General features: G+C 35.9%; 1 protein-coding gene across 9 annotated transcripts in view; it reads right to left on the bottom strand.

The window, feature by feature from the left end:
- FARS2 (phenylalanyl-tRNA synthetase 2, mitochondrial) overlaps positions 1-18,427 on the bottom strand; it is a 204,674-nt gene that overhangs the window by 53,540 nt on the left and 132,707 nt on the right. For 7 of the 9 annotated variants that reach the window (XM_026715056.2, XM_026715057.2, XM_087930800.1 and 4 more), the window contains one exon: positions 5,076-5,227. The exons of the other annotated variants lie outside the window; for them this stretch is intronic. In XM_026715056.2, coding sequence (XP_026570841.1) covers positions 5,076-5,227 — 152 coding nt within the window. The remainder of the gene's footprint in view (positions 1-5,075; positions 5,228-18,427) is intronic. 9 annotated transcript variants of the gene reach the window in all.

Raw genomic sequence — 18,427 nt, 5'->3', positions numbered from 1 at the left:
TCATATATTCAGTTAATTCATGGATTAATAGTGAATTAATTTTTATTAAAACAAATGATCTTATATGCAACTTTCAACTATCTAAATCCAATATTCCAGTTCATTAGGTACATGTCCAAGTTAATGTTTAAATTATCAAGCATAAGATACTGGAATAATATTTTCTTGTTTAATAGAATTCTTTCTGTGTTAGGTTCTCAGAGGGCTTTCTGGGTCAGTTATAATTTATTAATTAAATATTATTTTTATATGCATGCATATATTGAAAAACAGGATTAACCAATCTGGTAATTTCATTAAAATAAAAATACTCTTTTATGGGATTTATTGATTTCTGAGTTTACATACATTTAGAATTTCTTATCTCTTCTCTGCCACTCTTAGAAATCTTATCCCCTTTAAAATTGGTAATTCATTTTGCTCAATGGTGTCCCCCCATGGTATATTTTAGGCCTTAAAAGCACTTTGGAAAGGGTGAAATAGATGTTTTAAGACAAAATAAAAAATATATAAACGATGAATCTAGGAAAATAGTCTCTTTAACTCTTCATTTGATCATCAACTCTCTTTTTTGGTGTTATATCTTGAGCTAGCCTCCTCCAACTTAGTTCCACTTGACTTGAGAAACAAAAGTTGGGAAGCAAGAAGAGCAAGAAATTGCCTCATGCCAGTTAGTTTATTATGGCTGACTGCATACAAATGTGTAAAGACAACTTCTCCAATTTTACCACAAGTCATTGGAAAAATACAGGTAGTCCTCGACTTATGACCACAATTGAGCCACAAATTTATGTTCCTAAGTGAGCCATTTGTTAAGTGAGTTTTGCCCCATTTTACAACTTTTCTTGCCACAGTTGTTAAGTGAATCACTGCAGTTGTTAAGTTGGTAAATTGGTTGTTAAGTGAATCTGACTTCCCCATTGACTTTGCTTGTCAGAAAGTCGCAAAAGTTGATCACATGACCCCGGGACTGTGCAACTGTCATAAATATGAACCAGTTGCCAAGCGCCTGAATTTTGGTCACATGACCATGGGATGCTGCAACGGTCGTAAGCGTGAAAAAGGGTCAAGTCACTTTTTTAGTGGTGTTGTAACTTGGAACGGTCACTAAATGAATTATTGTAAGTCGAGGACTACCTGAACACACATCATTCAAAAGAGTCCATAAAAGGATGTAGCTTTTCCCAGAGGTATGTGGGGGTCTGTGACAACATTCCTATCATTGTTCTTTTCTTCCTCTAAAGCAGGGGTGGGATGCTACCAGTTCTGCCTGGCTCTATAGAACCAGTAGCTCTGAAGAACAGCAAACACTGAACCAGTTCTATGTTTGCTGCTGTTTGGCCCAGCCACCCACCTGGGCTCTTACCTGTCCTTTATTTCCTGCTTTTTCAACCTCAGCTGCTTTGCGCGGCACAGCTGAGCTTGAAAAAGCAGGAAAAAAGTGGCTTTTCAAACGCTACGCACTTGCGGCAGCCCTTTTCCCGCTGTCCAGACGGCACAGGTTAAGGATTTTTACACGCGCACAAAATGTAGTCACCTAACTGGTTGAATCCCACCCCTGCCCTAATGGTAATTGCAGGACACAAATTATTGGATGCAAGGATCAACATGTGAATTATGATAGTTAACAAATGCTACTGTAAACAGATAATTACTTCGAAAACTGGAGTAAAAGAGCACTATCACCTATCTATTTGTTTCTTTGAACATTTTCCCTCATCACAAACTTTTTCGCATGGCCTCTGATTAAAAGCCCAATGCAGTTTACACTGCTTTTTTGTAGAAACAAATGATTTAGCTTATCCTCCTTCACCATCCTTGTATGTTAATTTCCATTGTGGAAGTTAAAATAGACGATACAGTAGAAGAGAAACAGGCATTCTAAAATTGTCAGTATTCATGTCACACTGTTTTAAATGTGATAGGCTTCTGAAGAGTTAAAAAAAGATACACCAGTGACTAGAATATAGTTTCAATATCCATCTGCCCTTTGATTCATTTAGAGGATTTTTCTATAGAGTTTTAATTTAAAAATAGAAACAAAAATTTGCCAGACTGCATCTCAACCAAATCAAACACTATTATGAAAGAAAGGGTAATTTTCACCTTGAATTGAAGATGACATCATTTAATTTTCATAGCTATTCTAAACTGAGAGGAAATAAAAGGCCAAGAATCTTCCATTTGACAATGTCCAGTTCTCAGGAACTACCTGGACAAGGTCCTACAGTTTTCTTGGCAAGGTTTTTTCAAAAGTGCTTTGCCATTGCTTCCTTCCAGTGTTGAGAGAGTGTGACTGGCCCAAATAATTTAACTGGTTTTGTGCCTGAGGTGAGACTAGAAGTCACCGTCTTCTGGCTTCTGGCCTGACACATTAGCCACTGCACCAATCGCTCTCATTGCTTTCTTACCTGGAATGCAATTTTCTTTTTCAGCATAATTCCTTAGGATATTTTAAAAGAACAGTTCATTAGAAATGTGTAAGGAGAAATGAAAACTAACATAAACCAATGTTTTGAAAGCTAGCGATCAAAAGGTATGAATGGATAGTTGTATTTAACAAATAATATTTGCCAATATTCCATCCCACCCAGAAATAAGTGATTTCACAGTGGAGATCTTTGTATTTGGAAACTAGATGAACCAAAATGTTTTATGAATAATTCATCTATCTAACTAAACAATGACAGTCAATGGCTCCCCCCCCACCCCCATTAATATTTGGGATCTTGAAAAGGGCCCTTCTTGGTGGTGGCCTCTTGGAGATGGAGCTGATCAAGTGGGTAATTTGACTGTTTTCACAAGAGGTGGGGTGGGACTTTTTATGAGTTTTTATTATATGACAAATTTTTAAAATTTTGTAAGCTGCCCAGTCAGATTATTTAAATTTGTTAAATAAACAAACAAACAAATAATTTGGTTCAGCCAGTTACAAATATACTCTGCTTATAGGAAGTAATCAAGCAAACCACTGAGATATAAAATGAGATTTCTTTAAAGATTATGTGATATAACAAAACTAATATCTACTTTGTTGTTTGCTATATCATGTGATACTTTGAAATACTAATTTTAGTTCTGTTTTAAAAAATTACTTCTTACAATTATACTACTGACACATCACTTCATTTCTGGATTAGAGTTCTATTTCTTCCTATATATTCTTTTATATCTTTTTTCATACATCATGGATGTCTGAAGGAGGATGACAAGAGAAAGGAAGTGACAAATGTACATAGCAATATCACAACTCTAACTCTATACCTGATGCCTTTTAAGCAATGTCACATATTAAGTACAAAGGACAGAGTGCGTAACAATGAATCTTTCATTATTTTGGCATAATTGTGGTTACGGATTAATGACTGTGGTAGAAATGACTATTTGCCAAGCCTCTCAACTCATGGCCTGGCTTTCTATACGCTAGATCAGAGGTCCCCAAACCCCCCTGTGACCCACTACTGGGCCTCAGCCCATTGACAACAGGGTCGCACAAGCAGCCGATGAAAACACGTGCGCATAGCTTCACTTGTGCAAGCAGTGGGTAAGCTGCGTGTGCATACACATGTACACTCACCCACCACTCACATGTAATCATTCTTTCTTCCTCCCCACTTGTCCGCAAAAACAAAAAGGTTGGGGAAAGCTGCACTAGATATTGCAAACTAAACAGCAAATGAACTTTAAACAGTCCTCTTCCCCCATTCCTGTCTGTATTATTTGCTTCCTTCCAAAGTAGATTTTCACGAAACATAAAAGACCCCAAACATTTCATTGCACATTAGTGGTTTGCTTCTAAGATTAAACTCTCTGATAAGACATGAAAGAAACATTATTGGGCAAGTTATTGCTTCTTATCCTAAAAAACACCCTCTATCTTTATTAATGTAAGACAGATAAAATGAATCCAGGCTATACTTAGAAGTTAGTCCAATTCAATTATATTCCCCTGAGGTAGTCATTTCAAATCATTCTCAATGGCACTTATGTGAGTTGAACCTTTAATACACACATTGACCCACCATAAACAACCGAAACACAATTTTCTTCACCTCTTTCTGAAATCTCTATGGGTACTACCATTTTGATTTGTATTGTCTCTGGAAAGCTAGAGAAGAATAATCTCAGCTATATGAAGTATACATAAAACAGTTTGCTACATGCCAAAGGCTGCTATGAGAAACTATTTAAAGGTTCTCATGTTTAATAAAGTTAACATTAGTAGTGGATCTTTAATTCAAATATTCATACTCATACATTTCCTTTCAGAGATGTAATTTTGAATAGGAGCTGTTTACTAGATCCTGCATCAGATTGCTCATTGGTCTCTGAGCTTAATATCCTTGCTTAATAATGTCTTCACCTGAGCTTGCCAACAAGCAATTGAGCTGGTTTCTTTTACCATATCTTCCTCTGCCATCCTGCCATCACCATAAATTTATCAGCTGAAATGCATTTTCTACTAAACAACTGTTAATCTCGCCTAATAGCAATAACTTACTATATACTGCTTCGTAGTACTTTACTCATATACCGCTTCATAGTGCTCTCTAAGCAGTTTACAAAGTCAGCATATTGTCCCAATCCAGATCCTCATTTTACTGACCTCAGAAGAATGGAACGCTGAGTCAATTTTGACCTGATCAGGATTGAAAGTGGGCAGAGTTAGACTGCAATACTGCATTCTAACCATTGCGCCACCATGGCTCATCACCTTCTTCTTCTAGTCCAATTTTTCCTGATCTGGGTATCCTCTAGATGCATAGATTTCAAGATGCAGTATTTTCAGCTACTGGGAAATTTTCAGAATTGAGATTTACAGACCTGGAGGACATCTGTAGCATGAAACATCCCTCTCTGCTTAATTCCTCCATGAAAATGGTTGTGTGCTGGATGTATTTTTGACGTTTTTAACTTTTTAGACATTCAGAGTCACTTTACAAGTGAGTGGCAATATATATTGATTATATTGCTCTTACATTATGAAATGTTTATCTCTATTTAGAATATTAATAAATATTTGAAAACATTGATTATAAATACTTCACCATGATATAGGAAAAAATTAGACTTACTTTGGATGTGTGAATACATCTATGAGCTTGACTTCTTCCACCATATCTCCTCCAATAGATCGGACTAAATCATAGAAGTCATTTTCACAGTATTTTTCAGAAGGCAGCCAAAAAGATATATCATTGATTATAGGAGGATATTTACTGAAAGGCTAAAAATATAAAGATTAAAAAAATGTAAACCAATGTTCTGAAGTAAATGGTGAAAAAATATAAAAAAAATTATTACTCTGAATATTATTAAGATTGTGTTATAACTGTTGCTTCCTACTTTTCAATCATTATAAATTAATTACAACATAGACTAAGCAACAATAAAGTTACATTACATATTGAATCTTAAAAATGTTATACTTTATATAATATTGCATCTTAAAAATAGAAACGTTTAAACTTAACTTTAAATAAAATAATTCTTTAAGCACATGTACAGTATTTTCACCTAGCTTTACCACATTTCAGATCGGCTCTTTACATGCTGATGTTCAAAAACCCATTTTTTCAGTCTGTATATCTTTTAATATTCATAGATGCAGACATCACCCCTGCTCCTAATGTTAGTAAGACTAAATAAAAATTTGAAGAGAAACTTAGATTTAGGAGTGAGCACAAAATATCTCAAACCAGATATGAACATAATTTTGGCATGAAAAAGTAATTTAATTTAATTCAAAATTTAATTTAATTTATTTATTCAGTATAATATGACCACCCACTTTAAAAGACTCTACACAGTCCATGGGAAAAAATTAAAATCCACAAAAATCAGCAGCCGGAACTCAAACAGAACAGTATAATCAGTAAATGCATGCATGCATGCATGCATGCATGCATACATACATACATACATATCACAGGGGCTCAATCAAGAACTCACATCCTGTCAGGTTTAAGGATCCAAGAACAACATGAGTTTTTTCACGGAAATTTCTTTATTGTTGTTCACCTATAGACTGGAATCTTGCCAGACTAAAATACATATCTGCATACTTATTAGATATATCCTGCAAACTACTAGGGAGCTGCATCTTTCCCTTGTTCAAACATGTCAAACATTTCAGGTTTCTTTGTCTCTTTTCTCCCTGAGAAAGAGCCCCTCCCTCCTGCCACTGTGGCCTACATTCCACCACATGCACCACCATTATCCTCAGCTCTGGGAACAGACCAAGGTATTAAGGGCTTTCTAGAACCCTAGGAGAGTGGTGTGTGTGTGTGTGTGTGTGTGTGTCTCCAAATCTCTGAAGAGATGTTGCTCCAGAGGATGGGGATTATGACAGAAAAAGCATGCTTATATAATCAGACCCTATGCCAGGGGTCAAACTTGACAAGTTTAAGACTTGTGGACTTCAACTCCCAGAATTCATCCTCCAGTCATGTTAGCTCAGGAATTCTGGGAGTTGAAGTCCACAAGTCTTAAAATTGTCAAGTTTGAAGACCCTTGCCCTATGCCATGAAGAGCTTTATAGGTGGTGACACCCTGAATTGCATCTGGAAGACTACTGGCAACCAATGAAGCTCACGTAGCAGCAGTGACACATGGGCAAACCATGAAGGGCCCATCACTGCTCATATCAATGCGTTTTGTGCCAGCTATAACAACCAGATAGTCTTCAAGGGCAGCCCTATGCAGTAGTCCACTCACGAAGTTATCAATATTATGCTTTTCATTTTCATGTTACCATTCAGTTTTAAACACTGCCAACGGAGCCTGCAGATACTCAGAATAAAATCACCATCAATAGGAGCTTCATAGTGTGTGTATCCATGACAAAATATATTATGTTGATAAACACCCATCATGCAAGGGAAAATAAATGTTTTATTTTTCTTCTGTTTTTCCCTGTTGTGATTTTGCCATCCCTAAAACACATTGTTAATATAATGACATTACAATATCACAAATCGGGCATGGCTACCTCATGCAGTCCAATCATAGGGAGGGTACTCCGTTAAGTCATAAAATCCATTCAAATAAAGAGCAGAAAACATTGGGTCTACTCAGATGAGCTTTTTAAAATTCTGATTTATTGAAAAACGTTGTTAAATTTTCATACTTCTTACAGCACACCAAACTTCTCAGATCAGAAGAAGAAAGAAGCATGGAAAGGGGGGAAAGTATAATATTTTTAAAGGGCAAATATTCATGAATATGAAATATTCTTTAGATTTGGAAAATCTGGCCACATGCATATACACACTGATACAATTGTGCTAAAATGGCCACAAGATAATAGATTATTTTCAATGAGCTCAATGTTCACAAAACTGGAATTGGACATTTTAAAAATAATTCAAGTACCGGCTTCCAAACCTCTACCAATACAGTGTTTCTGTACTGCACAGAAGGCCAGGTTGCACATAACCTAAATCCAGGCTTTGTTTAACCCAATTACAGTTTGTTTAAACATCTGAACCCATGTCAAGCAACAATTTATGATTTATTTCTGGACAACAAGTCTAATGCCACCGTTTGAAGTTGGATTACAAATTTCATATACTTTCTTTAAAAAGAAAGACCCTGGAAAACCCAAGCAAACACAAACAAATCTCACAGCCTGCATGAACACACAACTTCCATCAGTGCCTTACAAACATGCAAGTAAAAAAAAACCCCATGCCTTTCAATAAACAGTTTAATACTGTTTAAACAAAAGCCCGCTCCCACATAAAGAGGAGCAAAATAGCCTTTTACTCCTGGGAAACTTAAAATCCATCTGGATACTGTAATAGACAGCGGCAAAACAAACCATAGTTGTCTTAATACACTGGGATTAGCATTAGCCTATCTCAGGGGTGTCAAACTTGCAATATCTCGTTGCTATCACGTGAGGTTTTGTGACTTTTTTCCCTTCGTGGAGCTGGGATAGGCATGGCCTGCGCACGATGCATCCAGCCCATGGGCCACCAGTTTGACACCCCTGGCCTATTTACAAATTAATATGTTATTAAACAAACCATCCTAAAACAGTATTGGCTTACATTTATGAGTAAACAAAGAATTACCAACCCCCTGGTTTTCTTATCACGTGCTAGGACAGAAGAAAATAGGATTTTAACTTTCATGGCTATGGATGGCCCTGCTCACAGTTTTTATTTGTAACTTTTTTCTCTAGCTAGAGGACTCAGCCAAGATGGGCAGTATAAAGTAAAAAAACAAAAACAACAAAAAAGGGCTCTCCTGCCTGTCAAGTCCATCTTGCAAATGATCCACCTTCACCCTACATTCATGTTAACATGTTTCCTCTTTGTCCTGTGCCCTGTCAAGTGATCCCCAGCTGCTTAGGCGGTAAACAATGTTTCTTAGTTTCCTTTTCTGCCCACAGCAGCTGATGTACTGCCTGATTAATATAATGTATTAACTCAATAGGAGAATATATTTTATGCCTAGGAAATATTTTATGACAGAACAGCGGAAATCCTAAGCGAATACCTGATAAAGTAATAAACTTGTAAGAAGCGTAAATTTACAGTAGACTGATTTATACAGACTTGGGTGCACGTGATGCAAACACTTTAATGAATATCTGATCAGGAATACTGAGAGAATTTCAAATTAACAATCCCACAGTGATTTCAATTGTGAATCACAAATGCTTACCCAACTTGTTACACGAATAAACTTGTCAAACAAATTCATTGCCTCTACAGTGCTTGCAAAACTCAAGCCTCGATAAAACCATCACACATTTCTTAATGAAATACCAGTGTGTATGAATGATATTTTCGCACACCAATACTACTGCACCACGTTAAGGAGCCTCTACAGAAAATGCATGACCACAACGCTCATGTGAACCATGTGACTTAGTCTATTAATATAAAACACTGCTATGGTTAGGACTGTATTTTTATGGCAAAAAAGTTATTTGTATATATTACCAAGTGTATTGTCCTACATTTTATACTGGAAATTAATTTATTACATGTTCTATTTGTTAAAACTCATCCTACCTTCTTCTTGCACCATGCAACATTTGAGGAAATGAATTATAAAAAAATGGTGCGTGTGTGTGTGTGTGTGTAATATCAGGCTAAAGTTTGGATTAAAAAAAAGATACCTTAACCAAATAATGAAAACCAGCCAAAATGAAGGCATACTTGGGTCTTCTGAGGTAAGACGTTCCATTATCTAGAACAGTGGCCCCTGCCTTTGTGCCTTGGTGGCCCAGCTGGGGGGAGAGAGGGGAACTGTGCCGTGTGAGAGGTGGGCCAGTGTGCACATGCCCATATAGCCCTTGCATGAGTAGCCAGCCAGTACACATGCATGCAAGCATGTGCTCCAGCTAGCCACTCACACGGCTCAATTTCAAATAGGCCAGAGCCCAGTAGGAGGAGGCGGCACAGAGGTTGGGGACCACTGATTTGGAATGTTCAAAGTATACATATTTAGATTCTTATTAAAATGTGACATTAATAAAACAGCAGAGGATCCAACTCAATAGACAAAAATTGGCTTAGGGGAAGCCCACCCCCCGTACCCCCAAATGTTATGAATCATGCAATGACATAAAAAAGAATAAAATGTTTACTCACTGAAAATATAATAGAACACCACAGACAAGAATGTCTTCATTCATATTTGAGAATTCATTACAAATACATAATCCACAGAGTTAGTAACAGACAAACTATGAACCAGAATGTTCCCAGGAACCAAAGAATTCCTGTCTTGCCCCTAGAAGTACCTTTGGATCATTTTTTTGATATTGCCTTGTGCAATCTCCTTTTTTTCCTCTCCTTTTATAAATCAATAAGCACTGAATATAATATTTCCTAGAGGGAAACAGAGACTGAATCAACATTCACAGAAGATTTCCTTGTACTGAAAAATATCAACACACAATATACTGTCTTAAATTTATATCGTATCGGAACAAAATTAATTGTCATTTTGCTTGATTAAGTAGAAATCTCCCACTGGTCATATAGAGTTAAAAATATTTCTTCTTCCTTCCAATTATAATTATCCATCTATCAGGAGAAACATGATGTGTGATTTTGCATATATTTTACATATATTTTGGTACATACAAATTACTGCAAAAACAAACATGCAAACACAAACTCCATCATTAAAAGCATCTCAATTCCCCAATTACTGAGCTAATGTAATCGTTTCACAGTCACTGAGGCAACTGTTGTATTTAAACATTTTGTTTTCTCCAGCTGACATAATTCAGTTCACTGCTCTGGACTTGGTTGCAACTGCAGTGAAATAGGAGTCAAAGGAGAAGAAAATGTCTTGGTGTCTGTAAAGTTCTTTGTACAATTCTATACTTTACAGTGTCACTGAATCTTTGTTCCCTAGGAGATTGTTCTAAGGGTTAATATTCAGTTTGCAACTGAATGGAGCTCAGCAGCAGTGGATGTGAATTATTAATTGGGATAATCATAACATATATATTCTATCCTTCCCATACAAATTGTGTGCCATTTTTGAAACTACAGGCAATCATTTCTTGCATGGAGACAGCAGTACAATCTTAGAAAATTTTAATTAAATAATCCATGTTTTTAAATTAATGTGCAGGCCACAATTTTTTCCACAAATATAGTAAATTCTTAGAAGTTTTAATACATTAAAATATCCCAAGACAAAAATACTTATATGTTAAGTATGTATTCTAGAATACATTTAAACAATTTTAAAAACATGTAAGTGGAAAAAATATAATATTACAGCTTTTTTAAAAAAAACTTGCAGGACTTAAGAGCAGAAATTAATTTGGCCATTGGTAATCGGCGCTCACCATATTCAAAATATTGATGTTTTACCTCAGCATTTTGAAAAAGTATAAATGAAAATGTTTCCCAAGCATCGATAGCTTAAAAAATGAAAATATTAATATTCAAGGCAGATATCAAAAATGCCTAAGTCTATTGTTCCTCGCTGTCCATTTTACCTGCAGTTCCATTTCTTGGAATAATAATGCCCCTATTCTTCAGTTCATTCCTCAACAGGAACCACTGCTACCTTCTCCAACAAATGAAAAGGGACTTGAAACCCCTTAGTAAAATAATTCAGAAATCCAAACAAAAGTGGACCAAATCATAGAACGCGTAGTGGCTAGAGAGACAGGAAACCTGATTACTGCTTCAGGTGGTAACCCTTGTTTTCAAAATAGGAACAGAAAGGCCTAGCCTGGATGGAAAGCCTAGCGTATTCCATCTTTTCTCAGATATTTGCAGAGCCAGTCTCAATATGGATGACACTGAGATTTCTAGCTGCTTCATGCAGCTTTTACTATTAAATTTAGTCAATTTGATTTGGGCATGTTTGGTGAAAGAAGATAACATTTATTATATTGGACCAAAAATGATCTTTCAGTAAGAACTTTTTCCAGCTGGGGAAGGGGTAGAAGAGCGTATTAACGAGAAAATTTGAAAATGCACAGGTGAAGTAACATGAATGACAATTATATATCTGGCATTTCTATTAAGGGTCACAACTAAATTAAGTTCACACTTTGTCTTGGGTGAACCACTTCAGTCACCTTGAGTGCTCGAAATGAATTTAAAGAGAGATGTATTTATGGATTGGATTTATGTACCATCCAATCTCATCTAGAAGTGATTCTGGGCAGCTTACAAACATTAAAACCAGAAAACGTAAAATTATTTTTTATGTTATTATTGTTAACAGTAATAACAATAATCATAATACTAAAATTTATCACTAAAAGATTAAAAGATGGGGGTATGTGGAGAGAAAGGAGCATGAAGATCACAGAGGGGGAGGTCAGATTTTTCTACTCGCTACCTTCAGAATGAATCTCCCCCCCCCCTTTGCTTCAGATGTTAGGAAAGGACAGGAAGGTCAGTGTGTATTGGGGGAGGAGTATGATGTTTCAAAGGGTATCCAAAGATACACAATAAATAAAATAAAACATGCAATGCTCTCACTTGCTTCTGTTGCAGCTTTCATAACATAAAACAGACAGCGTCTCTTTACTGTTCAAACTAATCACGTGGTTTAGGACAATGGTTCCTGTTGTTTATTATAAGAATTTTTTAGAATTAGTTTTATGGCTATCTGCATTTTTCTCTCTTTGCCTCTGCTTTTGTTAGTTGCAAGCTAATGTTTATCTGTTGCAAGCTGACATGGTATGTATTTGATACAGATATATTTCAATAGTTAGAAATATTTCTGTATGTCCACACCTGACTTTAAGGGAATGATATGTATCATAATCTGGAAAATCCTGCTTAGCTTTGACCCAGGGCACAATGACTAGTCCCCTCTAACATACCAAGGTTTAAGGCTACAAATACCCCACACCCACACCCCACACTTTTATTAAATATTTTTAAGAACAACATATAAACAAAACTAGAAGTACAACAAAGGGACAAAAATAAAGGAAAATATAAAACAAAGCAAAACAGAACAGATACAAGGAAGTAGTTTCCGATATTCATGACAGAAGTTCTAAGACTAATGTATTCTAGGCTGTTTTTTTAAAACGTCTTTACATTTATTTCTCCCTAGGCATCAATTCCCATGATTTTTGAATTTTATTAGACTGCGTTTGTCCTCTTTTTAACCTTGTTTGTATTCTCTTTTTCTCTTTTATTGTATTTTATTCCTGATGTATTTTATATGTGTAGAAAACCACATCAGGGTGGCACAAAAATTGCCTCAGATAAATAGATGCTACATTTTGCAACCATAGTAAAAGCTAAGCTTTAAAATATTGTCGTGTAGAAAAGTAAATACACCCTACTGATTTTATTTTACTCTTTCAGTGTATTTCAACATACAGATATTTGATCCCATTTCAATAATGTTGACAGATGAAGGGAATGTAATATAACAAATACCACACACTGTTTACTTTTGGTCACATGTTGTGCAACTTAAATAAACATAAATGCAAATTTTGCATGGGAAAAAGTAAGTACAGCACTATATCGATGCAACAGAGCAAATGATTAGAACAATGAAAGGATCTAAGAGGAGCCTATTTTATTTAGACATTTAATATGATTTGTTTTTTTGCTTTTTGAAGTGTGAGCTGCCTTAATTGAAAAAGTTCTCTCTAAGGTCATCAGAAAAAAGAAGATTATAGATGCCTATGAGCCTGGAATTTATCTAAGCCAGGCATTCCAGGAAGTTCAGCATGAAGACAGATAGTGAAAGAAATTTCTAAGAATCCCAGAAATTAACTATGTAACCTACAAGAATCTTGCCACATTACAAAGAAGCTGGAAAAACCCCGAGATCTACAACGGAGGTCTGCCAGGACGAAATATTTGGTGTCCAGAAAAAAATATCTGAACAAGTCTAAAAGTTTGCTCACAAACTATCTAGGCCAGGGGTCTTCAAACTTGACAACTTTAAGACTTGTGGACTTCAACTCCCAGAATTCCTCCTCCAGTCATGTTAGCTCAAGAATTCTGCGAGTTGAAGTCCATAAGTCTTAAACTTGCCAAGTTTGAAGACCCTTGATCTAGGTAAAGACCAGGACTTCTGGAATATTGTGCTCTGGACAAACAAGGCAAAAACTGTATAAAATTATTTGATCACATCAGAAAACATGTTTGGCAAAACCCATGGACAATACTTCACAAGAAGAATGGATATCAAGCATGGTGGTGAAAATATTATGATTTGGGATCTTTCCCATTAGGTAAGAGAAAAATCAGTTAAAATTATATTAGAATATACAAAAACTACTTTTTTGATTACAATTTATGAAATAAAAATCCTGCCATGGAGTTGCACAGGTTTTATAATGCCCTTGTTTATATAATGCACTAAAGTACATTGTTTCATAGTTTTTGCAAAAGAATTAGGAAGTCTCATTTTTCAGCTATTTTCTTCTACTTCTTTTTCCTTCCCAAATCCTTGCTAAAACTTTTGCACGGTACTTAGTTCAGCAAAAAGATTGTTTTGTCATTGCTTTGGAATGGGCCAGAATCACGACAGTGTCAGGGCTCCAACAAATCCACCCTCATTCAACGAATCCACCCTCTAGCCGCATCTCAGAGAAAAGTAAATTGATTTATTAGGAATGGCCATGTTGGCATAAGCTGGATGTAGATACTAAATTATTTCATACATTTCCCCCTTGACCCTGGACTTCACCCCACTCCCTGGATGTGACTTCTCCAATGGGACACATCCGTCTCCAAGAGTCATCCATCGTGCTCTCCAGTAATCTTCTTATGCTCCAATAACTTTGGGCTATGGGTGTGTATGTGTGATTATCCAGGCATTTAATGAATGCCTTGTTTTCCCCCATTCCCTTTTTCTGGCAGCTAAAAAGACCAAAGGAGTATCTTTTTAGTTGACAGATAGCAGAGGGGTGGTACAAAATCAATGTGGCTGTTTACATATTGGATCGAGATTTTATTTTATAGAGGAATTTTTTTGGTGAAAACTAATTTACAGTAAACTGATAATTATTTCATATGCTTCTTATTTCAAAATTGGATGAAAATAAGATTTGGGAGTATAATTGGAGAGGACTCAACGAACTAGAGTTCAGGTATTATCTTTGATTTAATATTTTAGACCGCAGTTCTATCTGTCTTGGTTGTAGCATGGTATTTGGAAACAAACTCGGGTGGATTATCTTAGGCAATTAACAATGGTGGTATTCTACCAGTTCAAATGAACTGGTAGTAAAAAATGCTACTGTTCAGCCAAAATGGTAGTAAAAAACAGCTACTGGTTCGGCCGAACTGGTATTTCTTTTCTTTCTCCTCCCGACAATCAGCTGTTCCAATGATCAGCTGTGCCGGGATCCCCTCCACTGTCTTACTGCTTCATCCAGGAGGCTTTCCTGAGGCCCAGGAGGCAAAAAAATGGAGTGCGGGAGTGTGTGTGGTGCACAGCCCTTCTGTGCTCTGTTTTTTGCCTCCTGGGCCTCAAGGAAACTTCCTGGGAGCAAAAATGGCCTCCCAGGAGGCTTCCTTGAGGCCCAGGAGGCAAAAAAAAAATGGAGCGTGGGGGTGCTGCTGCTGCAAAAAAAAGAAATCACGCCCACCCAGTCACATGGCCACTCCCACCTAGCCTATACTACCTAGCCATGCCCACAGAACCAGTAGTAAAAATATTTGCATCCCGCCCCGGGCAATAGCATTAAATTCAGTGGCAGTATGATAAATTAGATAGTGGAAGTGGAGCAGAAGGAAAACAATGTTAAGATAAAATAGCAGCCAGGGAACTAGAGATCATTTCAGCAGCACATTTTGAACAAAACCTGAAGACCGTTGAGCACTTTTCAGGGGGAAAAATGTTTAGCTACTTTCAAGGTACACATAAAGAGAATATTTGACATGGTGATAATGTATTCTGCTTTGGGCATTTGACTTGGATTCTAATGCATTTGATTTCTCTTTTGTTTCATTCTGTTCTTATAACAACCTTCCTGCATTTCCTATTTATATCCAATTATTTCTTCTGGAAATGCAGAGTGATCTCAGTGACTGATAGATTGTTAAAATAAGCTCAATCATATAGTCAAATGGGTTCTGAAAAGCTGGAATATGGAAGCACAAGAAAGCATTTATTGAAATTTAACTGCCTTGGTGTTGAAGCATCAGAGGAACTAATAACAGTAAATACAACAGTGGAGCAGGAGATGGAATGATATAAAACAATATGTGAGAAATGTGCAACAAGGAAAATTTAACCAAGGAGTAATGGGTGAAAGCTCTAGCAATTTAGGAAATGAAGTAACTATTAAATGAAAATACTCATCATATCAGATATGCATGTCAGATTTCTTTTATTTTAATTTCTGTCTGCTGCATTGTATATCTCAATAATAAAAATAATTATCTATGTATTAAAAATTTAGGAATTAGCCATTTGCATTAGATTTGATATGAAATAAACTTTTCTAATGCTATACTATTTATTGTGATCTGAGAACAAGTACCATGTTAATTTAAAATGCCATTGAGAAAAACAAAGTAATTTTCAATGGAATCTTTATATTTGTATAATTAGAGTCATTTTATTGCAAGCAAGACACCTGTAATTAAATAACAGAGTACTAAAGCACAGCAGAAGTAAAATACTGAAGTACATGACTTTTGCTTCTATAGTTCAGTTATTAATATGCATTACTAGGAAAAGTTGTCCTTGCTGTCTCTGGAACAGACCATTGAGGAAAAAATGATGTGGGCTCTTCCAATCTAACACCAATACGATGAATTCGGATATAGATTTTTTTCAGTCAAAAAAAGGTTTCTAGACTTTTGTACTTTGAATCTTACTCATTCATAGGAGTTCATTGCTTTTGAAAATTGTGAGAAATTTTCTTTAGCTCCTTCACCTTGCCATTGAGAATAGCTGTTATGATTCCAAAGACATACATACCCTCTCAAAATCCCTTTCACAATATTCAGTCTCATCTAACTGAAAATCACAATAAGGTTCCCTGCTTCTGGACATAGCAAGAATAGACTCAGATTGTACTCAGTGAGCCCCCTATGTTTCTTATCCAGATGAAGAACTGTAGAAGCAACCAGGCACAGCCAAACTGTCTTTTTCATCAGAATTATTTTTGATAATTTATAAGAACTTGTACTTGTCCCATTTGTTTACACCTTTGCCAGAAAAAGCTCATATGAAAAATCAACACATGAACATTTTGTGTGTGAGTGCTCTTACAGTAAATAACTTTACGTATTTCCCTCTGTGCTTTTATTTTGTTCTTCATTTTGGCATGAAAAATAATATACTGATAGTCCTTGACTTACAACATTTCATTTAGTGACTGTTAGAAGTTACAACAGCAATGAAAAAAGGTGACTTATGACTGTTTTTTACATTTACAACTGTTTTGATCACGTGATCAGAATTCAGACCTTTGGCAACTGATTCATATTTATGATGGTTGCAGAGTCCCATGGTCATGGGATCACCCTTTGCGACCTTCTGACAAGCAAAGTCAATGGGAATCCAGATTCACTTAACAACCATGTTACTAACCTAACAACTACAGTGATTTGCTTAACAATTGTGGCAAGAAAGGTCATAAAATGGGGCAAAACTCACTTAACAGCTGTGTATGCATGCCTGCAGTGGGTACACACACACACACACATTCAGTTTTGCAATATACACGTTGGATAAGACTCTTGAAAATATTACAGACAACAAAAAGGAAATTATTCCTTGAAAGACTAAAAATTTTCTCATCACTGAGTTGCATGTTCTTGATAAGGATGAGTGTTCAAGTCTGTCAAGATCCTCCTAGATCTTGAGCCTATTTTCTAGAGTGTTGTTTATTGTCCCCAGTTTGATGTTGTCTGCAAATTTGATGAGTTCCTCTTCTATCCCCTCATCTAAATCAATTATGAAGATGTTGAAGAGTACCGGGCCTAAGATAGAACCTTGGGGTACCTCATTGCATGCTTCGCTACATGAATACATCAACCCAGAGTTCTCATTTGAGACCCAAATGACCAGGCTCAAATTAGCCTCCTTTGGACATATTATGCAAAGAAAGGGGAAAGGCTCTCAGAAAGATGAAAGAAAAATGAAGAAGAGAACAACCAACAGCAAGGTGGAGGGATTCAAGTATAGTGGCAATGAGTGTATCCTTGGGAGACATGAAAAAATAAGTCAGGGATAAAACATCATGAAGAAAATTTATCATTGTGGTCACTAGGAGTTGAAATGGACTCAACTGAGAATAATCAGTCGATCAATCCATGAATCAATCAATCAGTGATGTGCTCAAATATTCAATTTCCCCCTAATATATACAGTTTTTAACTTGGAGAGGGTCATTTAAAAAATCATTTGGAAAAAAATCTTGTAAATTCATTGGCTCTGTCAGTTAGATATTATAGAGGAGTGGAACTAGCTGTACATTATGTCAGTAACTTCCCTCAATTTTTTTTCATGTATGCAGATAATATTTTCACTGAGAAGAATCTTAGAACTTGTTACTGTGGAATGGAAGGAATGCACATAACAAACTTGCTTTGCAATAATATCTTTTTGTTATCTATAAAAATTTTGAATTCATTCACACTTGCTCATATTTTCATATGTTTACAAAAATTAGACACTTCGCGCATATCCTCAATTACAATAAAGTTGATTAACCAATCATTCACATTGTGGGTTGTTCCTCATTATTTCAGGCATCCAAATTCAATTTACATACTAATGATGCATATTTGTTCTTAATAAATGTGCTATTAGAAAGCAGAACACAATAAATTAAAACCATTTAAGCATCATACTCCAGTCTGATGAAAATATCTGAGAATGAATGAATTTTTCTTGTGAAATAATACAAAAGATAAACTGAAATGACTAACACAAACTACCATATGAAGAAAACCAATTGATGATTATCAGTACTACTCTGAGATAATAGTGA

This window comes from Pseudonaja textilis, chromosome 3 (assembly GCF_049901715.1).
Source record: "Pseudonaja textilis isolate UNSWEBS1 chromosome 3, rPseTex1.2, whole genome shotgun sequence".
NCBI lineage: Eukaryota > Metazoa > Chordata > Lepidosauria > Squamata > Elapidae > Pseudonaja > Pseudonaja textilis.
Note: the sequence above shows the minus strand (reverse complement) of the source record. Positions and strands in the feature narration are given on the sequence as shown.